At 39.9% G+C, this 21464-nt stretch overlaps 1 protein-coding gene across 3 annotated transcripts in view; it reads right to left on the bottom strand.

The window, feature by feature from the left end:
• GALNT7 (polypeptide N-acetylgalactosaminyltransferase 7) overlaps positions 1-21464 on the bottom strand; it is a 111323-nt gene that overhangs the window by 45164 nt on the left and 44695 nt on the right. For all 3 annotated transcript variants that reach the window (XM_084626129.1, XM_084626128.1, XM_084626127.1), the window contains exon 2: positions 19612-20072. In XM_084626129.1, coding sequence (XP_084482255.1) covers positions 19612-20072 — 461 coding nt within the window. The remainder of the gene's footprint in view (positions 1-19611; positions 20073-21464) is intronic.

The following is a 21464-nucleotide window of genomic DNA, read 5'->3' as shown; positions in this document are numbered from 1 at the left end:
TTGTCTCCTGACTGCAACTTGGTAATTGACCAGTACACACAGGCCACCCACAGCCTGGCTCTGGCACTCCTTTTCCAGGTATCCTTTCCCAGAGAATCATAGGGTTAGAAGGGACCACAAGTGTCACCTGGTCTACCCCTCTGCCAAGATGCAGCATTTGTTGGGTCTAAGCCATCCAAGACAGATGGCTATCCAGCCTCCTTTTGAAAACCTCCCATGAAGGAGCTTTCACAATCTACCTGATGGTAATCAATACCACCAGTCCTACTACAGAAAATTGGAGGAACCTACTGTTAATCTATTGCCATGTTGAAAATTAACTCAGCTGTTAGCTACAAGAATGTCTACTGAACAGGAGAGATTCTGACCTTGTTTTCCAGCATTGTCTAACTTGGTGTTCTAGAAAAACAAAGAAAGACAGAGTAAGCTCACACCTTATTCCTCATTTTTATATTTCCCTGTATACTGTACCAGAGGTTATCTGTAAAGAATCCTGCATCTGATTGATAAACTGAACAACTACATTCGTCATGCCACTGGATGTTTCAAAAACAAAATTCAGAAGACAAGCAGACATGGAAATAGTTGGACCATTGTGGATGCCTATAGGCATTTGTACAAAAGGAGGGAAGAGTTTTGCTATTGTAAGGAGATGTGATTCAGTGCTATTCTGTATATCACCAAAGTAAAGTTGAAATCTGGTGGACACATACTAGTCTCACATTCTAGAAATCAGTTTTTAATTTGACTGCAAAATCTATTAAGATTGTCCCTAATGAAGCCTCTACTCTCTCAAATGAGCTTGAAATACCACTTCTGAAATCAGAAGAGCTCTTTAAGAATATGGATTAGAGACTGTATATTTTGTATCTTGATATTTTTATAGCTGGAGATAGAAAGAATAAAAGACAATCACTTCTGACTATCAGCTAAGGACATGCAAGTATCTGTGGACAGACTTTCAATTAATCGTACATTCAGACCACTGGTTTTTCACCCAAAGTCTGTGTCACAAAATTTTTTGACTGATTTCAAATAAGAATAACTCCAATTTGGAGCAGAAACCTTTTCTGGTATCCCTCCACTATGATGCGAGTTGTTGGCATTATATGTACTATACTGTGTGCAGGCTACATGCTTAGCTACTGTGTCCCTTTTAAGTTATTTATTGGAGGAAAGTTTTTCCACTACATATCTACTCAAGGCAGGTTACATATTCCAACTGTATTCTGTTTTAAATATGCATTTATCTGGATCAAGTTTGGAGTTTTAGTTATGCTTATTTGGAAATATTTCTACCACACTGTTATCATGCACTCTAATGTATCATGTTCCAAGACAGAATGGTAGCTGAAATCCATTCAAAAATTCAATTTAAAGGACACAGAAAATATCTGTATGTTTGCCTTATGAGAGAAGGTGGTATCTGATCTAGATTGTACTGCCAACTTTTGTCTTTTCAAAGTTTAAGCACTGTTATTGTGTTCTTCAAATAAGGAAAGACATTGATAATTAATACAGTTTAGAGATTGCATCCTGTTCCCAAAAAAGCCACATAACTCACCCGAAAAATGGGAGTGACAGCCTTATTTTAAAGCTAAAAAACAAATGTTCTGCTTGTTTCTTCCTTCCTGATGGTACAATTTTCAAAAGGAAAAAAAATCTAACAATAAATCATGTTCTATTCCTGTAATAGCTTAAAAAAAATTCTTAAAAATCTGGTTACAAAAGCAGACCATCATGAAACGTCTGTGAGCAATTTAACAGCATTTTGTGCTCTAGTATATTTAACAGACCTATCGTATTGACATAAAACCAACGAATGTCTAGACTTTTTTTTTATTCTACAAATCCAACCTAATCTCTGCAGATCTAACAGTTAGTAGACATTACACTTGTAGGTTTCAGAGTAACAGCTGTGTTAGTCTGTATTCGCAAAAAGAAAAGGAGGACTTGTGGCACCTTAAAGACTAACCAATTTATTTGAGCATAAGCTTTCATGAGCTACAGCTCACTTCATCGGATGCATACTGTGGAAACTGCAGAAGACATTATATACACAGAGACCATGAAACAATACCTCCTCCCACCCCACTCTCCTGCTGGTAATAGCTTATCTAAAGTGATCACTCCCCTTACAATGTGTATAATAATCAAGGTGGGCCATTTCCAGCACAAATCCAGGTTCTCTCACACACACACACCCCCCGTCCCCTTTCCAAAAACCACACACACAAACTCACTCTCCTGCTGGTAATAGCTTATCCAAAGTGACCACTCTCTTTACAATGTGTATGAAAATCAAGGTGGGCCATTTCCAGCACAAATCCAGGTTTTCTCACCCCCCACCCCCATACACACACAAACTCACTCTCCTGCTGGTAATAGCCCATCCAAACTGACCACTCTCCTTACAATGTGTATGATAATCAAGGTGGGCCATTTCCAGCATAAATCCAAGTTTAACCAGAACGTCGGGGGGGGGGGGAGGGTGGCGGGGAGGGTAGGAAAAAACAAGGGGAAATAGGCTACCTTGCATAATGACTTAGCCACTCCCAGTCTCTATTTAAGCCTAAATTAATAGTATCCAATTTGCAAATGAATTCCAATTCAGCAGTTTCTCGCTGGAGTCTGGATTTGAAGTTTTTTTGTTTTAAGATAGCGACCTTCATGTCTGTAATTGCGTGACCAGAGAGATTGAAGTGTTCTCCGACTGGTTTATGAATGTTAATGTGAGAAAACCTGGATTTGTGCTGGAAATGGCCCACCTTGATTATCATACACATTGTAAAGAGAGTGGTCACTTTGGATGGGCTATTACCAGCAGGAAAGTGAGTTTGTGTGGGGAAGGGCGGAGGGTGAGAAAACCTGGATTTGTGCTGGAAATGGCCCAACTTGATTATCATACACATTGTAAGGAGAGTGATCACTTTAGATAAGCTATTACCAGCAGGAGAGTGGGGTGGGAGGAGGTACTGTTTCATGGTCTCTGTGTATATAATGTCTTCTGCAGTTTCCACAGTATGCATCCGATGAAGTGAGCTGTAGCTCATGAAAGCTTATGCTTAAATAAATTGGTTAGTCTCTAAGGTGCCACAAGTACTCCTTTTCTTTTTGCACTTGTAGGTTGAAAGTCATTTCTGGATAAATGTGCTATTTGTAAGCTGTAATACTACAACATCTATACGCCTAGTAAGATCTTACTCCTAGCCATTTCCTGATCTAATTTCTTGGATAGTCAGTGTGGTGACTCATCACCAACAAGCCTGTGAATGGCACTCAGAGTCTACAATAATCGATACATTCAGTCTACTCTCACAATTCTGCATTTGCCAATTGGAGTTTGAAACAATGTGTGCGTCTAATGGCTTCAAACGTATGCTATGAATTGCCAGTATCTGAGAAGCGTTAAATTAAACGATTTCCAATAGTTAAGTGCCAAATGGATTCTCCCTCCTCCTTTCTCTCCCAACACTAAATAAATCCTTTTCCTGGCTGCATTTATGTGGAACAGTGGTGACATCCAGTGGTAGACTAAATAAATACCAGGTACAAATTAATTCCAAGTAACAGCACAGAGTAAGTTTTGCCTATAGTTTAAACTGATTTTACATAATTTCACACTGAACTTAAAAATCATGACTGGCCAGACTAAAAAAAGAATAGATTAGAATTTGTTTTTATACAGCACCTTTCAGACTCCAAGTATGAAGTTAACACTGAGACAGATACAGGAAGATCAGGCACACCAGTAGCAATTTAAATTTGTCATGAAATTACAGATATCCCACCTCTCCCCACAGGAAAGGAAATCCTTTTGGGGCGGGGGAGGGGAAGGGACAAGATGAAAGGGGATTGATCATACCTGTTTTATGAAGGAGAAGAAACATTTTATCCCACTGACATCACAGTGAAACTAACATGCGGCTAGTCAGTTTCTCTCTAGGTTTTCTTCACTAGTCTACCCCGAACATTTTGTCTAAAAGCAGAACAAGTAGAATCTTTCACTATGGTGCCTGATCTATCTGAAATGAATTGATGATCTCAGTTTCTGGCAGCAGGTCTTCACATCAGACAACAATGGGTACTGCTGAGTGACCATCCTTAACAGACACAAAAACTGAATTACTGTGGAAATAGATTTCAGAGTAGCAGCGTGTTAGTCTGTATCCGCAAAAAGAAAAGGAGGACTTGTGGCACCTTAGAGACTAACAAATTTATTTGAGCATAAGCTTTCGTGAGCTACAGCTCAATGCATCTGATGAAGTGAGCTATAGCTCACAAAAGCTTATGCTCAAATAAATTTGTTAGTCTCTAAGGTGCCACAAGTCCTCCTTTTCTTTTTGTGGAAATAGAGTTAATTTCTCACTCTGTTCAGTGTATGCATGCATTTCCCCTCCAGAAAACAGGCATTACCTTGGCAACATGGAAAAATGTGTATTCCCAATGAAGTACAATGTCTGTCCTGTGAATGCAGTGCTATCAATATGGCAACTTAATACCACTATCAATTCATAAAAATAATAAAGTCAGTATTCAGAAATGCATTCCCACCACATTAGCTATTGTCCCTTCTGATGACAGCGGCTAAAAATAATCACTATAGAGTTCCACAATATGTAACATTCATGGAACCCCTGCAACAATCTGAGGATTAGAACATATCATTTGAGTTAGTGCTCAAATCATTGCTCAGAAACTATAACTCACAAAGCAGTAGGGAAAAAAAATGTAGTGTAGGGAACAACCCTGAAGCGACAAAGAGACAAATTAGATAGCCTCATGGGTCTTTTCCATTTTTACAACTCTTGAATACCAAAAGCAGAAAGATACGGAATAGGTATTGTGGTCAAGTTAGAGTTCCCCCCAAACCTAAGAGGGAGAGAAACAATTATAATGGGCTATTTAATACTGGATATCTTAAGAGTAAAGTTTTCATCTATATTTTAGTTTTTTAATTCTTAAGAAATCTAGTATCATGGTCTCTCTTGCTTAAGAAATTATGTTTTATATTTCGACCATAACCTTATCTATTTATCTATACTGTAGTCATTTCGACCTATATTTTCGAAAAAAAAAGTGTCCACTCATTTAGGATACCCAACTTTAAATGTACAGGGCCCGATTTTCAGAGGTATTAAGCACTTACATTGACTTCTGTGGGAGTTGTAATGGCTAAAAAATTCAGGCTCAGTGGAGAACCAAAAATTAACTAACAGTTTTGAAAATAGAAAAGGAGTACTTGTGGCACCTTAGAGACTGCTTATGCTCAAATAAATTTGTTAGTCGCTAAGGTGCCACAAATACTCATTTTCTTTTTGCGAATCCAGACTAACACGGCTGCTACTCTGAAACCTGTCAGTTTTGAAAATGTAGGCCGTAAAAACTTAGCATTTACATTACTGAAACATATTCCAAATGTCATTTAGACATTAAAAGTAACTAATTTACTTCTAAAATTATATAAAGAAAAGATCAAACCAGTATTGAACCCTTCATAAATAAATTGCATTTTTAAGCTGAATTCCAATTTCAAAAGATTTGTGATTCATCATGCCACCTAGTGGTAGCCATTTTGTACTGCTCACTTTTCTGATCCTTTGCTCAAAAGTGGTATGCTACTGGTACAGTAGCTGCAATAAAGTCTTTTTTTAAAAGCACATTTCTTCATTCACAATCATCTTTTGCAGTCATGTCTGCTCATTACCTCCCCCAACAGCCTTTCACTGACCAGCACACTAGTATCATAGTCAAATTTTGAATTCAAGCCTGCCCATGACGTATTTTTAGTTATCAAGTTTTGTTAGGAAGAATAGTTAAAACAAAACGGCATTTATTTTTAAGAGGTGAACTACCATTCACAAAACATCCAACTAAAATCCCCAAACAGCATTTTCAGATATTCTGTTGACAGCAATAAAATCCTAAATTTGTAACTGCAAGACTTTCTGCAAGTCAGAAAACATTGCATGAATTACTGTAGTCATCTCAAAAGAAAGGAAAAGGTCCATGACCTTTTGCAAATAACCAACAGCCATTTAATACTCTGAAGTCTTAACAGCCCACCCTCTTACCGGATATACCACATGGACCTAAAATAATCCAGAAGTGGTTTTGAGGATTGCTATTATGACGTATCAATTTTGTTGTTAACTAGATGTGACCAAGTAAATTAGGCATTCCAATTTACATATGGAAAATATTCTATCCAGTTTATAGGCAATCCACATGTAAATGATAGTTATGTAAATATATTTTATAAAACAGAAAGATGATCTGGAGAGAAGCTGAACAAACAGTCCCCAAACCGATCATTTCAGTCAGTTTGGTTTACCATTTTTTCCATGATTTAATAGGAGATAGCATCCCCCAGGCTATTTAGTCAAACTAGCAACTGGAGCCTGTGCTCCAATGGCTAACGCTCCTCACCACATCCCAGCTTCCCCTACTTAAAGCCCTACCATCGCCCTTCAGTCTCCAAAGAACAAACTTTTTCAGAGTGGTGGCTACATTTATTAAAGTGCATGGAAGCACAGATATCTCAATCACATTTCTTAATCTGCCAGTGCCCAGATGTGGAATACAATTTGTGCAAACATCCCAAATTTGGGATTAACAAAACAAAACAAAAAAGTGAATGCAGGAAAGTTAAAACAATGCAGAATTCATTCTTTTTCATGTAAATAACTCTTTCTATAGCACCAGTTTTAAGATTCTTTATTTCTGATGTACATAATTTTCAACAATTAAAATAAGGGGACACGGAATGGTGGTAATTTTGGAACAAAAAAAAATGGATGATGGCCCTTAACATAAGATATTTTTCAGACTATGGTCCCAATAAATATCTGTTGTTTTGCCACACAAGTTTCATATTTCGTATTCTGTTGCACTTGGTAAAAATGCTGCTTTTTCACACTAAGCTTTGATTTCTCTCATTCTACTCTGCACATTACATTTTCACCTTTTATCACAGCACTTACATCATGGACTCCATGCTGGAATTTTTCTGCTTTACATTGCTCTTCTATCTGTATTCCTAAAGATTTTGTAGTTAGTTTAGAAAAGGTTTTGACCCCCCCAAAAAGCAAAAGTTTGGGTAAAACAACCTCCCACCCTATTTGCCTGGTTGTCTGGAAAAATCAGAAAAAAATTATGTGAAAAGGAGGCTCCTTATGACCGATATGAAATAATGTATTTTTAATCATGGTTATTTTATTATTATACATTGTTTTGCAATGGGATGATTTTAAAAGTGTAACTGACTTTTGGAGAAGGTTAATCTTAGTGTTAACATTCATTTATCTTTATCGCCTAAGGTTAAGAGGCTATATTAATACATTTTATTTGATGCTGATTTGTTAATCATGACAGTTCTTGTGTATACCAAATGCTAACTAGTGTTTAACATCATATTGCTAACTTGTGTTCTAACATGGTATTTTCCCCTGTGACAAGCCTGCTGAGAAAATGATACTGAGCATATAGGGTCAATGAATGTACTGGGTTTCTTTTTTGTGCTACTTAACATCTGACATGGGTGAGCAACACTCCATTTGCCCAAAAGCATTTAGGAAAAAAAAAAAAAGCACATGATGAGAGTGGACAGGTGAGGACTGGGAAGTCTTGCATACAGCAGATGGAAAAAAGCTGCAAGGTCTAGTGGAGAACTTGAATACAGAGCTCTGAAAGTGCTGTACTATATACATTTGATTTTTCAAATCTAACGTTCTGTTTACAGCTCAGTCTCTCCGTTTCAGACTGAGTACACATACAAATACATTCACTTACAGATACCTATGTCTGTGCCAACATCTCTTTTCCCCAGTAGGGGAATAACCCACATTTGGAGTGCATCTACAATGGGAAAATTTATAATGGCAGCAGCGCATAGTGTTAAAGCACACTGGCTCTGTGTACACTCTTCTACTGTTAGTGGCACTGGTAGAGCTGGACTGGTACAGAAAAATGCTTACACATTTTCCTGCTACACACAAGACACTGGAGGTCTGATCCGCCAATACATTGCTAATTATTTTTTTAAATAGCTATATTTTCCCCTTTTGGAGTCTTGCCAACAAAGCAGCTTATGAGGACATGCGGTCAAGAGTATAGCCTTCTTCTTCAAGTTTGACAGCTATAATTCACTTGATTCTCATAAACTTCAGTCTCAGTAAAACACTGTTTTATTATACTATTTGCATAATAAAACTTCTTTTGGTAATTCATGGAATTATTATAGTGCGCCATATTACAAAAATTGATTGTTCCCTAGGCTTCATGTATAATGAATGAAAGTCCTTAATGCTTGGTTTCCAAGGACACAGATATCAACTGTAATTACTAAAAGCTTATTTAATTAAACAGTATCATATGTGTAATTAGTACAATGCAATTAAGCAAATCACCACCTTCATGAATAAAGTAAGCTTTGGCACTGAGTCCTTCTGTGGAATCTCCTTGGTTATAGAGTGGGGCTGACTGAAAAATTAACAGTTGTTTAGAACAGGGGCTCTCAACCTTTTCCTCTCTGAGGCCCCCCCTTGATGTGCTATAAAAACTCCAGAGCCCAGCTGGGGGAGAGAAAAGGAAAGAGGGCTCGGGGCAGGGGCCTTGGGCATAGGTGTAATCTGACTTCTATTTGGGGCAGGGAGGGGCCACAGGTGCAGGGAGGGAGTGCTCACCTCAGCAGGCCACCTGCCTGTCTGTCTTGGTGAAGGTGGTGGCCACAACCAAAAATTATAACTCAAAGATGGGGGGCTTAGCTTAAGAAGTTTGAAAACAGCTTATGGGAGGTGGTAGCTGGGGCTGTGTGCACACAGGGTGGCAGCTGGGGCTGTGTGCAGGCAGGGGCAGATCAGGGTGCAGGGAGGGCATAATTCAGGGTGCATGGAGAGGAGGTACTAGGGGCTGTGTGCTGTGAAGGCTTCCCTGCGGTCCCTGTTCCCGGAGGCGTCTGTCAGCCACAAAGCCGGGTCTCCCCACATGGGTGGCTCTTACTGGCTGCCTCTGCGGGAGCAAAGGGGGCTGGGACTCAGGAGCTGAGGAGCAGTTTCAACCCGGGGCACCAAGAGGAGAGGAGGGAATGCTGCAGCTGCCTGCTCCATGGCACCAGTCAGAGCAGCAGCTACCCCGCAGTGCCCGGTGTAACGGCAAAACAGCAGGCGGCACATTTCCCCACCAATAGCATTTACCTGCTGAGCCTGCTCAGTACCGGTGAGCCAGCTCAGTACAACCTAGGTAGGAAGTGCTGCCAGGGAGTTGTTTGTATCACTACACCGGCAGGGATCGGAGCTTCAGCTCTGTGCCTCCTGGGAGTCCCGACTTGAGCCCCACGAGGGGCACTAGGGCTTGGGGTCTGGGTTTGAGCCCCGCGGCCCCCTTGAAAGAGTTCACGGATCCCCAGGGAGCTGCGGACCTCCGGTTGAGAACTGCTTGTTTAGAACTTATTAAATTCACTCTATGCGCTCAGCTTAAATATTGTCCCTCTCTGGTTAGCAGCGGCTTCCTCACAAAATCTGGCATTCGCATTGGATGTTGACGTGATAGTTTCACATCATTATGACTCTGACCTAATAAAGGGCTATTTTTCACCAGATTGCTATCGGAAGGATGGATTCTTCCATACTCCTATCTTCCTACCAAGACAAGTTCTTTCCTACCTTTAATAGTCTAGGAATAATGAGAACCTCCTGCCCTTCAAAAACTATAGGTTAAAAAAAAAAAAAAGAAAGAAAAAAAAAGAAAAAAAAAGAAAAGAAATCTTTGCCCTCTTCCGCTTTTGAGTCAACCATCAAAATGGTTGACTGTCTTGCTCTTATCAGTTCCTAAAACGTTAGGAAGCAGGGAAAAGGAGAACTTCACCCTATTGCTAAACCCATATCAAGTTAGAAACAATACTTTATTCCATACTATTTTTCATAATTTGTCAAAGTATATTTTACTGTAAAAGTGGAATTATACACAGTGCTGCAAAAATATATTGAAGAAAGTATTTTCTTAATTTTTGTACACAAATAAGTTATGTTTGGCACATGATAAACTACTGTGACATTTCTGAAGTGCAATTTTTAATTAAGGTAAACAAGACCAAAATGGGTTGATTGTTCATTTATAAAAACTGATCTTGAAAAAAATTAAACAATGTTATGTTACATTTAGGTGACCAAAAGAATAAGAAAGGAGAATCTTGTTTTTTATTTCAGATTACTGAAAAGAAATTTAAATCAGCAGAAAGTGTTGTTGTTTTTTTTAAAAGAAATTATCCATGATGACAGTACCCCTTCACTGAAAATATATAGTTGTATATAGTCAGAGGATATGCCCTGTAAGGGCTATAATGTAATTAAAGGTAGGAAAGGGAGGGGAGAAACCCTTGAAGAACTGGGAGGAAGAGCAACAATAAATTCAAAGGAGCAACATAATTAAACATGGATCTTCCTGGTTTAAAGATTATTGAGAACAATTCTATGATAATTTTGCTGCTTTACCTTCAACTAATAATACACACACAATTTGCTTTGATGGAAAGTCTTATTTTAAGTTATATCACAATGAATATTTTTTTGCCAGCAAAATAGCCTAACTCAATTTGTAACTTTCAAATGATAACTTGCTGACCAAAGTCAGATTTTAAGAAGTGCAGCACTTAAGCAGCAGACTGAGGTATTTGATGCTGTGCACCGTGCATCTCAGACACACAAGCCTTGGATCTATTATTATGTAAGAGAAGATTAACCTAATTCACCACGTTATATCACAAACATTCAAGCAAATACTTTAACAGTCATCAAACTACTCAATTTTTTCTCCTATAACTGGAAAAGTCATATATAGGTAAATAGTGGGGAGAAGGAGAGAGATAAAAAACTAGCATAAATAAAATCCTAACAAAGCCATCACATTTGTAACCACACTTTCTATTTGTTATATAATAAAATGGCAAAGAGAAGAACAATATGTTGAGTACTCATCCTTTCCTAGGGCCAAAATAGTTAATTATCCCGGTTTATTATCTTGGCATATAATCTGATCAACAGAATGAACATCTCTGGCCTAAGGGCTCTAACATAAGATAAAAATTAGTAAATAGGACAGACAGGGAGTTTCTAAAGTATTATTTATTCATAGTATACCCTAAGAGAATATTTCTTGATTTAAGTTTCTAATACAAATACTCATTTTACATTGTATTTGGTTTGAATTAACTTAGCACAGTGAACTCTCTCTACCAAAAGGAAGCCACATATGGATTTTAGGTTATTCTATCAAATATGTTGTTTTAATAGGAGAACTTTGTTACCTCACTGACAATCACAAGAGTAAAAGTTTCAAGCAGTAAAATTACTGCTTTAATTAATGCAGTGTGTACACAGCTTTCTTAAGGATATGAAATGTCAAAGTCCTGTTGTTTCAGTCTTGGATACATTCTGCAGCGTAGTTTTATATGCAGGACTGTTAGCACCACCTATTGTTAAGTTTGCCTGACACTATACCTGACACTGACATTATAAGTTTTTGTGTTCAATTGTTAATGACTTCCACAAACTAACAGTTTGTGTTGGAATTTTACATGCTGGGTATATTTCTCTTTCAAATTTTTTTTTTTTTTTTTGGAAATTTTCAGCCAACGTGGTTCAGTCATTTCAGAGAACGAGGTAAGGGAAAAATACGTTGTTTTGCCCATATTAAAAAAATTCTGGCAACTTTCTCTAAGAACTCTAGCACCCCAATGCTTGGGAGCAGGGACTTGAAATTTCACTGGGATTGTAGTAATTGTGTCAGAGATGTGCCTGGTGCGGTCACCATGAAAATCCACCTATATTTGGCCAAATTATAAGCCTTTGTGGAAAAAAATTGCAGTTTGCACATGCTCAGCAGATATTACTTAGATTTGAGCTGATTTAATCTCTGAAGAATCCATCCTCACTAAGCATACTTAAGCCTCTCTCAGCTCCTATACTGACAGGATTGTGCATACACCATCCCCACAGAGCAATGGTGGACGCTCCCTCAAGACCAGGCAATCTTAATACTGGCATGTCCTAACTTCTGAGTGCATGATTTTGCAAGCTTAATAATGTTTTTAATGTAGGTTTGTGTGAGTAATTTGAAATAAAACTAGAGTATCCAGCTCCAATTTCAATGGTTTCTTGGGGGTTAAGGCACAGTTAAAAAAAAAAAAAAGTGTGCTTTATACTAAAAAAAAGCTAGAAAAACCACACATTTGCTTTGCATGCGAGACACATCTACATACTGAGTAGTTTTAGAAACATCTACTATTTTACAGAAAATCACCACGTGAGGCAAGATGAAACAATGGTTTGCTTAACTCAGGTAATAGGAAAATTCATCCATTCTTACCTGAAAATTTTCTTTCTTCGAGTAGTAAGGTCCACAGATCTGCGACAATGGGTATTTAAGTCGGCTTTCAGTGTGGAGGCGGGAGAGACTGTCAGGCACTAGCAGCCCAAGAATGCCTCACCTCCAAAAGTTCCCTCCAGTTGAGAAAACTTCCACAGCCAGCATAGTTCAAATCTTCCTTCCTCACTTACAGATTGTATTAAATATACTTTAGGTAAAAAGCACAACAACAATTTCTCTTACTGCGGGGCAAGGTAAATCCTATCTAATGACTACAAACCCAAATCCTTGGATATCAGTTTCTGTCACTATTCTGGATGATCCATTTGTACTTAGGATGGACTGGATCTGTGGATCCTATTATTTGAAGAAAGAAATTTTGAGGAGAAGCACTGATAAATTTTCCAATTCCTCTTCATGCTAAAGTACACAGATCCATTACAATAGGATTTTCAGAGCACCGTGGCTTCAGAGTGGGAAGCAGGATCACCCTTTAACCATGGACATCCAAAATGAGGTAGATTATCCATAAATATCTTATCCATCTTCTCATGCACTTAGGCATGACTAAGGAGAAGACTTCTGCCAAAAGAATGTAAATGGCATTGGTTAAGACTGGATAATCAATATGAAGAATTTGGTGAATTTATGTATTGATAGCCATGTGCTGTCTAGCAGATTTCAATACTGGAGAGATGACTACTCTGCCCTGAAATGGTCAGTTCTCATAAGGCCTTGACTTTGATGCTTAATTGAAGGAAGACTATTTCTTGAATTTGCATAGAGAATGGATGTGATGACTGTTGAAAGGACTACTGCCAGAATTAAAAGTATAATATTGGCTTTCATTAGAGAAAGCTCAATTTCAAGGCCCTCCCCCCACAATCTGATCTGGACATAGGAGCCATCAGGAGGCCTACATTAGTGGATAGAAAGTATAAGGAATCTTTCTGCAGGGGTTCAATCTGAGTACTGCTGCAAAGTGCAAAATGAATTTCCAAGGTCGTGCTCTATGACCTTGTGGAGTAGGAATAAAGTTGATGCCCTAAGGAAGCATCTCATGTTGGGATTTATGCTAAATTTCCTTTTCTTGTAAAGGCTGAGAATGTTATACCACAGAGTCTTGACCTTTTGTTTGGACCCTCATACCACCATAGTAAAACCCTCCTGGAAGAACTCAAGGCTGTGTTTCATTGGTTTATCATAGTAGTTAAACTGGACTTTTCACCTGCCAGTAGAATAAGAGGAAGACTCAGATTGTCAGATGACAGATCATATTAGTTCGGGTTTTTTTGTTGGCCTGATGTCACCTGAGAGTTTTCATTCCTAGAGGAGGGGCTGAACTGATGTATGCTTGGACTTGACTGCCTGTGAAGATCCAGAGGGGTAGGCCACTCTTTCAAGTAAAAGTCTCCCTCAGTTAGAAACACTGTGTCCCTGACTACCAGGAAAAATAGTTGCATTTCTCTTCAGTACAGATACCAAGTTAAGTTTTGATGTGTGCAAACCAAGCAGCTTTCCGGTCTTATAAAATGGAGGCTGGTGAAAGAGTAGAGTAAAATGAAAGAAATGGTAAGTCAAGAAGATGCTTACAGCCTACCAGTTCTTTCACATCTGGACTGCTGTCCCTCTGATTGCTCCATAGCATGAGCTGGGAGGAAGAAGTGGAGGTGGTGGTGATACATGGCAATCTACAACTCAAGTTGGGAACAACAGCCTGGACCTTAGGGCATATTGAACCACAGCAACAGCTGGGGATGCAAGTCAGATACTTTCTCCGTCTTCTGGGGACAGTGGGAAACCCCTATCCCTCTATTACATTTTTCCAGGGTGCATGAGGAGGGATAGCTAGCTATAGCTTGTCTCAGGCCCCCATAGACTTCCTAAATGTAAGTTGCACAATATTCAATGCTGTCTTGCCTGAAAGAGGCTCAATTCTTTCTTTTTTTGTATTTTAAATATAGTTTACTATTTGATTCTCAAACTCTGATTTTGGCAGTTGGTCTCCTTAGAAGGAAGAACTGCCTTTGTGGGATTGCGTGTTTGCATGCCTAAAAGAATCAGCACATCTATAGACTATCTTTTCTGCACTGATTGACCATGCTGCATTCTGTGAGGTGAGCAGGAGAACCCAGCACTGATTTTATTACTCATTTTATTTCTCCCTTTGGGATTTTGTCCCCATAATCCTGCTTCAGAAGGAGGATGAAGTTGGCCGCAGAGTAGAGAGAGCTGAACCAAAAGGCCCCTTACTGCACTCTCAAGTGTTGGCAGCATCTGTGTGGTATCCAGTGTCTCCATCCCCAATCCAAGGGGACTCAGGGTGGGGAAGGGAGAGGAAAGTGTGTGTGTGGATGGGGGCTAACCAAGCTCTGCAGTCAAAGGTGTGGATGTTGGTGGGGGCTATTGGGACTCAAGTGCACTGCCATTCTGGCTTCACCCCCCCCATGGAGATGGGAGCTGCTTTCCCTGATGCCAGTTTTTTCCCAGTCTGCTCAAATCCTTTCTGACCCAGAGAAGAGAGTCCAATGTGACCCCCACCCAGCCTAGGCTGTGAAGGGAAACTACACTCTTGCTCCCCAGCAAGACACTTAATGGCAGGGGGAGAGCGGGGAGATACAGACCCTTCCTTCCGCCTCTGGCTTTTCTTGGTAGAGCTCTCTCCCTGAAGCCTGCAGGGGGAGCAGCTGCTGCAGACACCTCAGAAGGTAAAGTGAAGCTGATGGGTCATTCTCTGCATAAATCAAAAGCAGCCCTGGGACATATCTGGGAAATAAACAAATTCTTCAGATGATCTTATAAACACTTGAAATAATGTTTGGAAATTTCCTCAGAAAAGCTCTGCGGTAAAGAGGTCTCGCTGAGCTGCTTGCCACTGTGGAGGAAACTGCAGGGAACCGCCCCCAAGCTGCAAGCAGGCAGAAGTACCCATTGTAATGAATCTGTGGCCCTCAGCACAAAAAAAAGAAGATGGGGGAAAAAATGCTGTAGTTTCTATGCAGTTCATTCAGAATATGTTCCTTTTCTTTTTTAACAAGCATACAACAGGCAGTAAATTCAAACAACAGAAGATGTAAAAGTATGAGTCAGGTTAGCAGATGGCTGACTATGTCTCAGCTCCTGGAGTGGAAAACACTCATCAGAAAATACACGGGTGGCGCTACAGTAACCAATCACTCAACCAATGATTCAAATGCCACAGCTGAGACACACAATCCAGAGCTTGGCTTCAAGTCCTGTGGTTGGTACAGCTCCACATATGGGGATGGCAAGGGAATGAGATAGACAAGTACCATATTTCACATAGCAAACAGAGAAAAAAAAGAGAGATAATAGTGGTAAATGATTTTGCAGTGATCAATATATTGAACTCAGAGGACCTTTTCTTAACACAGATTTAATAATGAAAATGTGAAGACTGAACACAATCCAGCCTTCTCGAGCTGCTAGAAAGATTATCTGTACAGCAATTGGAAGAAATTGTTAAAAACTCCCAAGCCCCACCAAAATATACCCCAAAACCCCTACATACCAGAGCAAGGAATTTAAATCTCTAGAGCAGTTTCCTTCACTACAATATGCAATAAGCAAAGTGGTTAGGAAGATTATGCTGATGTCAGCTTTGAGTTCTAAACACCTCTATGGCAGATAAATAGTTCTGTGGACGTAGGCAGGTAATCAGTGTTATAGGTGCATACAGCAAGGGAAAGAATATATTTCTTAGTTTTGGTTTTCTGTTAGAAAGAGCTCTCTTTAGAGGGCTTGCGGAGTGATGGGAGGAGGAAGTGTTGTAATCCTCTGTGCAAACTTTAAAAGGACATAAAAAGGCTTATTCACAATATTAAAAAATCTTGATGAGAGATTAAAAATAAAAGAGGGTAATTAAAGAAGTGGCTGACCCAAGACATCCTAATTCAAGTGATCAGGCATGAGAATGGACTACTTCAGAAGGGCAATCAATCGAGATTAATATTCAAGAAAAGATTAAGTAAAATAAGAACACAGGGAAGTGTTCAGTATGATGTAACAGGAAGTCTTCTAACACAAGAGATCTTATTTGGCTTCATCTATTCTGTAAAAAGAAAAGGAGTACTTGTGGCACCTTAGAGACTAACCAATTTATTTGAGCATAAGCTTTCGTGAGCTACAGCTCACTTCATCAGATGCATACTGTGGAAAGTTTAGAAGATCTTATATACACACAAAGCATGAAAAAATACCTCCTCCCACCCCACTCTCCTGCTGGTAATAGCTTATCCAAAGTGACCACTCTCCTTACATTGTGTATGATAATCAAGGTGGGCCATTTCCAGCACAAATCCAGGGTTTAACAAGAACGTTGGGGCGGGGGGGGGGGAGCGGGGTAGGAAAAAACAAGGAGAAATAGGCTACCTTGCATAATGACTAAGCCACTCCCAGTCTCTATTCAAGCCTAAGTTAATTGTATCCAATTTGCAAATGAATTCCAATTCAGCAGTTTCTCGCTGGAGTCTGGATTTGAAGATTTTTTGTTGTAAAATAGCGACTTTCATGTCTGTAATCGCGTGACCAGAGAGATTGAAGTGTTCTCCAACTGGTTTATGAATGTTATAATTCTTGACATCTGATTTGTGTCCATTTACTCTTTTACGTAGAGACTGTCCAGTTTGACCAATGTACATGGCAGAGGGGCATTGCTGGCACATGATGGCATATATCACATTGGTGGATGTGCAGGTGAACGAGCCTCTGATAGTGTGGCTGATGTTATTAGGCCCTGTGATGGTGTCCCCTGAATAGATATGTGGGCACAGTTGGCAGCGGACTTTGTTGCAAGGATAGATTCCTAGGTTGTGGTTCTGTTGTGTGGTATGTGGTTGCTGGTGAGTATTTGCTTCAGTTTGGGGGGCTGTCTGTAGGCAAGGACTGGCCTGTCTCCCAAGATTTGTGAGAGTGTTGGGTCATCCTTCAGGATAGGTTGTAGATCCTTAATAATGCGTTGGAGGGGTTTTAGTTGGGGGCTGAAGGTGACGGCTAGTGGCGTTCTGTTATTTTCTTTGTTAGGCCTGTCCTGTAGTAGGTGACTTCTGGGAACTCTTCTGGCTCTATCAATCTGTTTCTTCACTTCCGCAGGTGGGTACTGTAGTTGTAAGAATGCTTGATAGAGATCTTGTAGGTGTCTGTCTCTGTCTGAGGGGTTGGAGCAAATGCGGTTGTATCGCAGAGCTTGGCTGTTACCTGCACTCCCAGCTACCTTCGAGACACCACTGACTTCCTGAGGAAACTACAATCCATCGTTGATCTTCCTGATAACACCATCTTGGCCACTATGGATGTAGAAACCCTCTACACCAACATTCCACACAGAGATGGAATACAAGCCGTCAAGAACACTATCCCCGATAATGTCACAGCTAACCTGGTGGCTGAACTTTGTGACTTTGTCCTTACCCATAACTATTTTACATTTGGGGACAATGTATACCTTCAGATCAGCGGCACTGCTATGGGTACCCGCATGGCCCCACAGTATGCCAACATTTTTATGGCTGATTTAGAACAACGCTTCCTCAGCTCTCGTCCCCTAACGTCCCTACTCTACTTGCGCTATATTGATGACATCTTCATCATCTGGACCCATGGAAAAGAAGCCCATGAGGAATTCCACCATGATTTCAACAATTTCCATCCCACCATCAACCTCAGCCTGGTCCAGTCCACACAAGAGATCCACTTCCTGGACACTACAGTGCTAATAAACGATGGTCACATAAACACCACCCTATACCAGAAACCTACTGACCGCTATTCCTACCTACATGCCTCCAGCTTTCACCCTAACCACACCACACGATCCATCGTCTACAGCCAAGCTCTGCGATACAACCGCATTTGCTCCAACCCCTCAGACAGAGACAGACACCTACAAGATCTCTATCAAGCATTCTTACAACTACAATACCCACCTGTGGAAGTGAAGAAACAGATTGATAGAGCCAGAAGAGTTCCCAGAAGTCACCTACTACAGGACAGGCCTAACAAAGAAAATAACAGAACGCCACTAGCCGTCACCTTCAGCCCCCAACTAAAACCCCACCAACGCATTATTAAGGATCTACAACCTATCCTGAAGGATGAGCCAACACTCTCACAAATCTTGGGAGACAGGCCAGTCCTTGCCTACAGACAGCCCCCCAAACTGAAGCAAATACTCACCAGCAACCACATACCACACAACAGAACCACTAACCCAGGAACCTATCCTTGCAACAAAGTCCGCTGCCAACTGTGCCCACATATCTATTCAGGGGACACCATCACAGGGCCTAATAACATCAGCCACACTATCAGAGGATCGTTCACCTGCACATCCACCAATGTGATATATGCCATCATGTGCCAGCAATGCCCCTCTGCCATGTACATTGGTCAAACTGGACAGTCTCTACGTAAAAGAGTAAATGGACACAAATCAGATGTCAAGAATTATAACATTCATAAACCAGTCGGAGAACACTTCAATCTCTCTGGTCACGCGATTACAGACATGAAAGTCGCTATTTTACAACAAAAAAACTTCAAATCCAGACTCCAGCGAGAAACTGCTGAATTGGAATTCATTTGCAAATTGGATACAATTAACTTACGCTTGAATAGAGACTGGGAGTGGCTTAGTCATTATGCAAGGTAGCCTATTTCCCCTTGTTTTTTCCTACCCCCGACCCCCCCGACGTTCTTGTTAAACCCTGGATTTGTGCTGGAAATGGCCCACCTTGATTATCATACACAATGTAAGGAGAGTGGTCACTTTGGATAAGCTATTACCAGCAGGAGAGTGAGTTTGTGTGTGTGGGGAGGGGGGGGGGGGATGAGAAAACCTGGATTTGTGTTGGAAATGGCCCACCTTGATTATCATACACATCGTAAGGAGAGTGATCACTTTAGATAAGCTATTACCAGCAGGAGAGTGGGGTGGGAGGAGGTATTTTTTCATGCTTTGTGTGTATATAAGATCTTCTAAACTTTCCACAGTATGCATCTGATGAAGTGAGCTGTAGCTCACGAAAGCTTATGCTCAAATAAATTGGTTAGTCTCTAAGGTGCCACAAGTACTCCTTTTCTTTTTGCGAATACAGACTAACACGGCTGTTACTCTGAAACCTGTCATCTAATCTATAGTTTTAAAGATGTGGTTAAAACACATGTAAAAAATTTATCCAATCCTTCAACAACAACAAAACAAGAACAAAAAATTAGAAGTCTGCTTACTCTTCTTGACGCAAGTCATTAATGCTCCGATCTAGTGAGATCATATCACTTGCCACCATATTAAACCCAAACTCTTTAATGCTGGCTTGAATGGATTCTTTGTATTCTGGTCCTAATACATATGGCTTGCCTTCCTCTCCAGGGCCACCAGCAACTCCATGAGGCTCAGGTTCTTTGGGCTCAAAATTACCAAGGATTGCAGGTCGTAAAACAGGATCATGGTATGTAAATGTCTGAGGCTTAAATGTGAGATATTGCCTCTGCATGATGTTCTGCTGATTGTTATCACCAACATGATGTTCTAGTTCATTTTTGGCCTTATTTTTTCTTCGAATAGATTCTAAGTCCACTTCCATGCCTTCGACATGAGGCCAGGGTACCACAGGTTTGAATCTCTCATTTCCTGGAGCTAGTCCATGGTTTCCTTTGTCTGGCACGGGATTCTTCGCTTCTTTGTCCTCCTATATGTATATTAAAAAAAAACAAACACACACACACACACACACACACCAGGAAACCATTACAAACTATGATAAATATAGAACTCAGTTTTTTAAATCCTAAACTTTATATGCTGATACTCAGTACTAAAGTAGTAATTAAACAGTAGTAGCAAGCAAGTATTGTTTACAGATTGGACTTTAGGTTCTACCAGCAACTGCCACATGCTTGGAGAGAGAGTTACTGGGGACTTCTAACAGGACCAGTTCTCCTAATTCTCTTAGGCACTTCCACAAATCCCACTTACTCTCTGGCTGAATTTCTCCCATTTATAAAATGGTTTGGTAAAGAACACTGAGTTATTTAATAATGCTTTACTATTCTATAGCACCTTTTAAAAGGGGCTCAGTGTTTACACTAGATACAAAGGGCAGGATTTTCAAAAGTGTTCAGTATTGACCTAACTTTGCTCCCACTGAATTCAATGGGAGTAATGTTGAGTGCATCTGAAAATCCCACAAAGGCCATTATTTAGGACCTATTGTTAAGATTTCTTCAAATTGTGAAGAAAACAGGAATAACGATAAAGTTTAATTTTTCCTAGAACACTGATGAAAGCATTTAAGCCAACGTAACAGCTGGCAAACAAAGTAGAAAATTTGATCAAGAGTCTGTTGCACCAGGGTTATTTTAATACATGCAGAAATTATTAATGAACCAAGTAGCTGAAACAAGTTATTAGACTACTACAACTACACTTCCATCTATAACTGATACTTTTGAGGAAATCTTACAAGGCCAAGACAACAGGGAAGTAGCTCAGCATGTGTTGGGGCACATTTTGCAAGGAGGTAACAAAGCTGCCATGAAAGAAATAAAGCAAAACACAAATAAAAACAACAAGAAACATACATACACCAGAGGGGACTGGTGAAAAGAGTAAAAGCTACCATGAAAAATATCCTCTCACGACTGCCACTGGAAATCAAGAGGGAGGTCCTACTGTAGACAGAAGGAAATGTCAGTGTATAACCAATGAAGGACTGGTTTATAGAATGAAGAAGCCTCCAAAAGTGACAAGACTTAAAAAGAAAATTCCTTAGTTAGTTAACAATGTTATAAATTATCTTACTCATTCATATCACCTTGTAAAACAGAAGTTGTAGGCATTGATGTAGAGGGAACCTACATGATACTCTTCATATTCACTGGATTCTAGCAATTAAAAAAAAAAAGACTCATCACCTACCAAAGTTGCTACTAAAATCCCAGATTCTGAGGGCAACAATTTGAGTGGTGCTGAGCTAATTAATAGCCAAATCTGTAATCAGAGATTAATTAATTAGAGATTACGTCACTTGTTTCTTAAGGCAGTTTCCAAACTCCCACATGATTTACTGTCAGTCCAGGAC

The sequence above is a fragment of the Lepidochelys olivacea genome (genome assembly GCF_965140295.1).
Source record: "Lepidochelys olivacea isolate rLepOli2 genome assembly, chromosome: 4".
NCBI classification, from domain to species: Eukaryota; Metazoa; Chordata; order Testudines; family Cheloniidae; genus Lepidochelys; species Lepidochelys olivacea.
The sequence above is the reverse complement of the archived record's forward strand: the minus strand, read 5'-3'. Positions and strand labels throughout refer to the sequence as shown.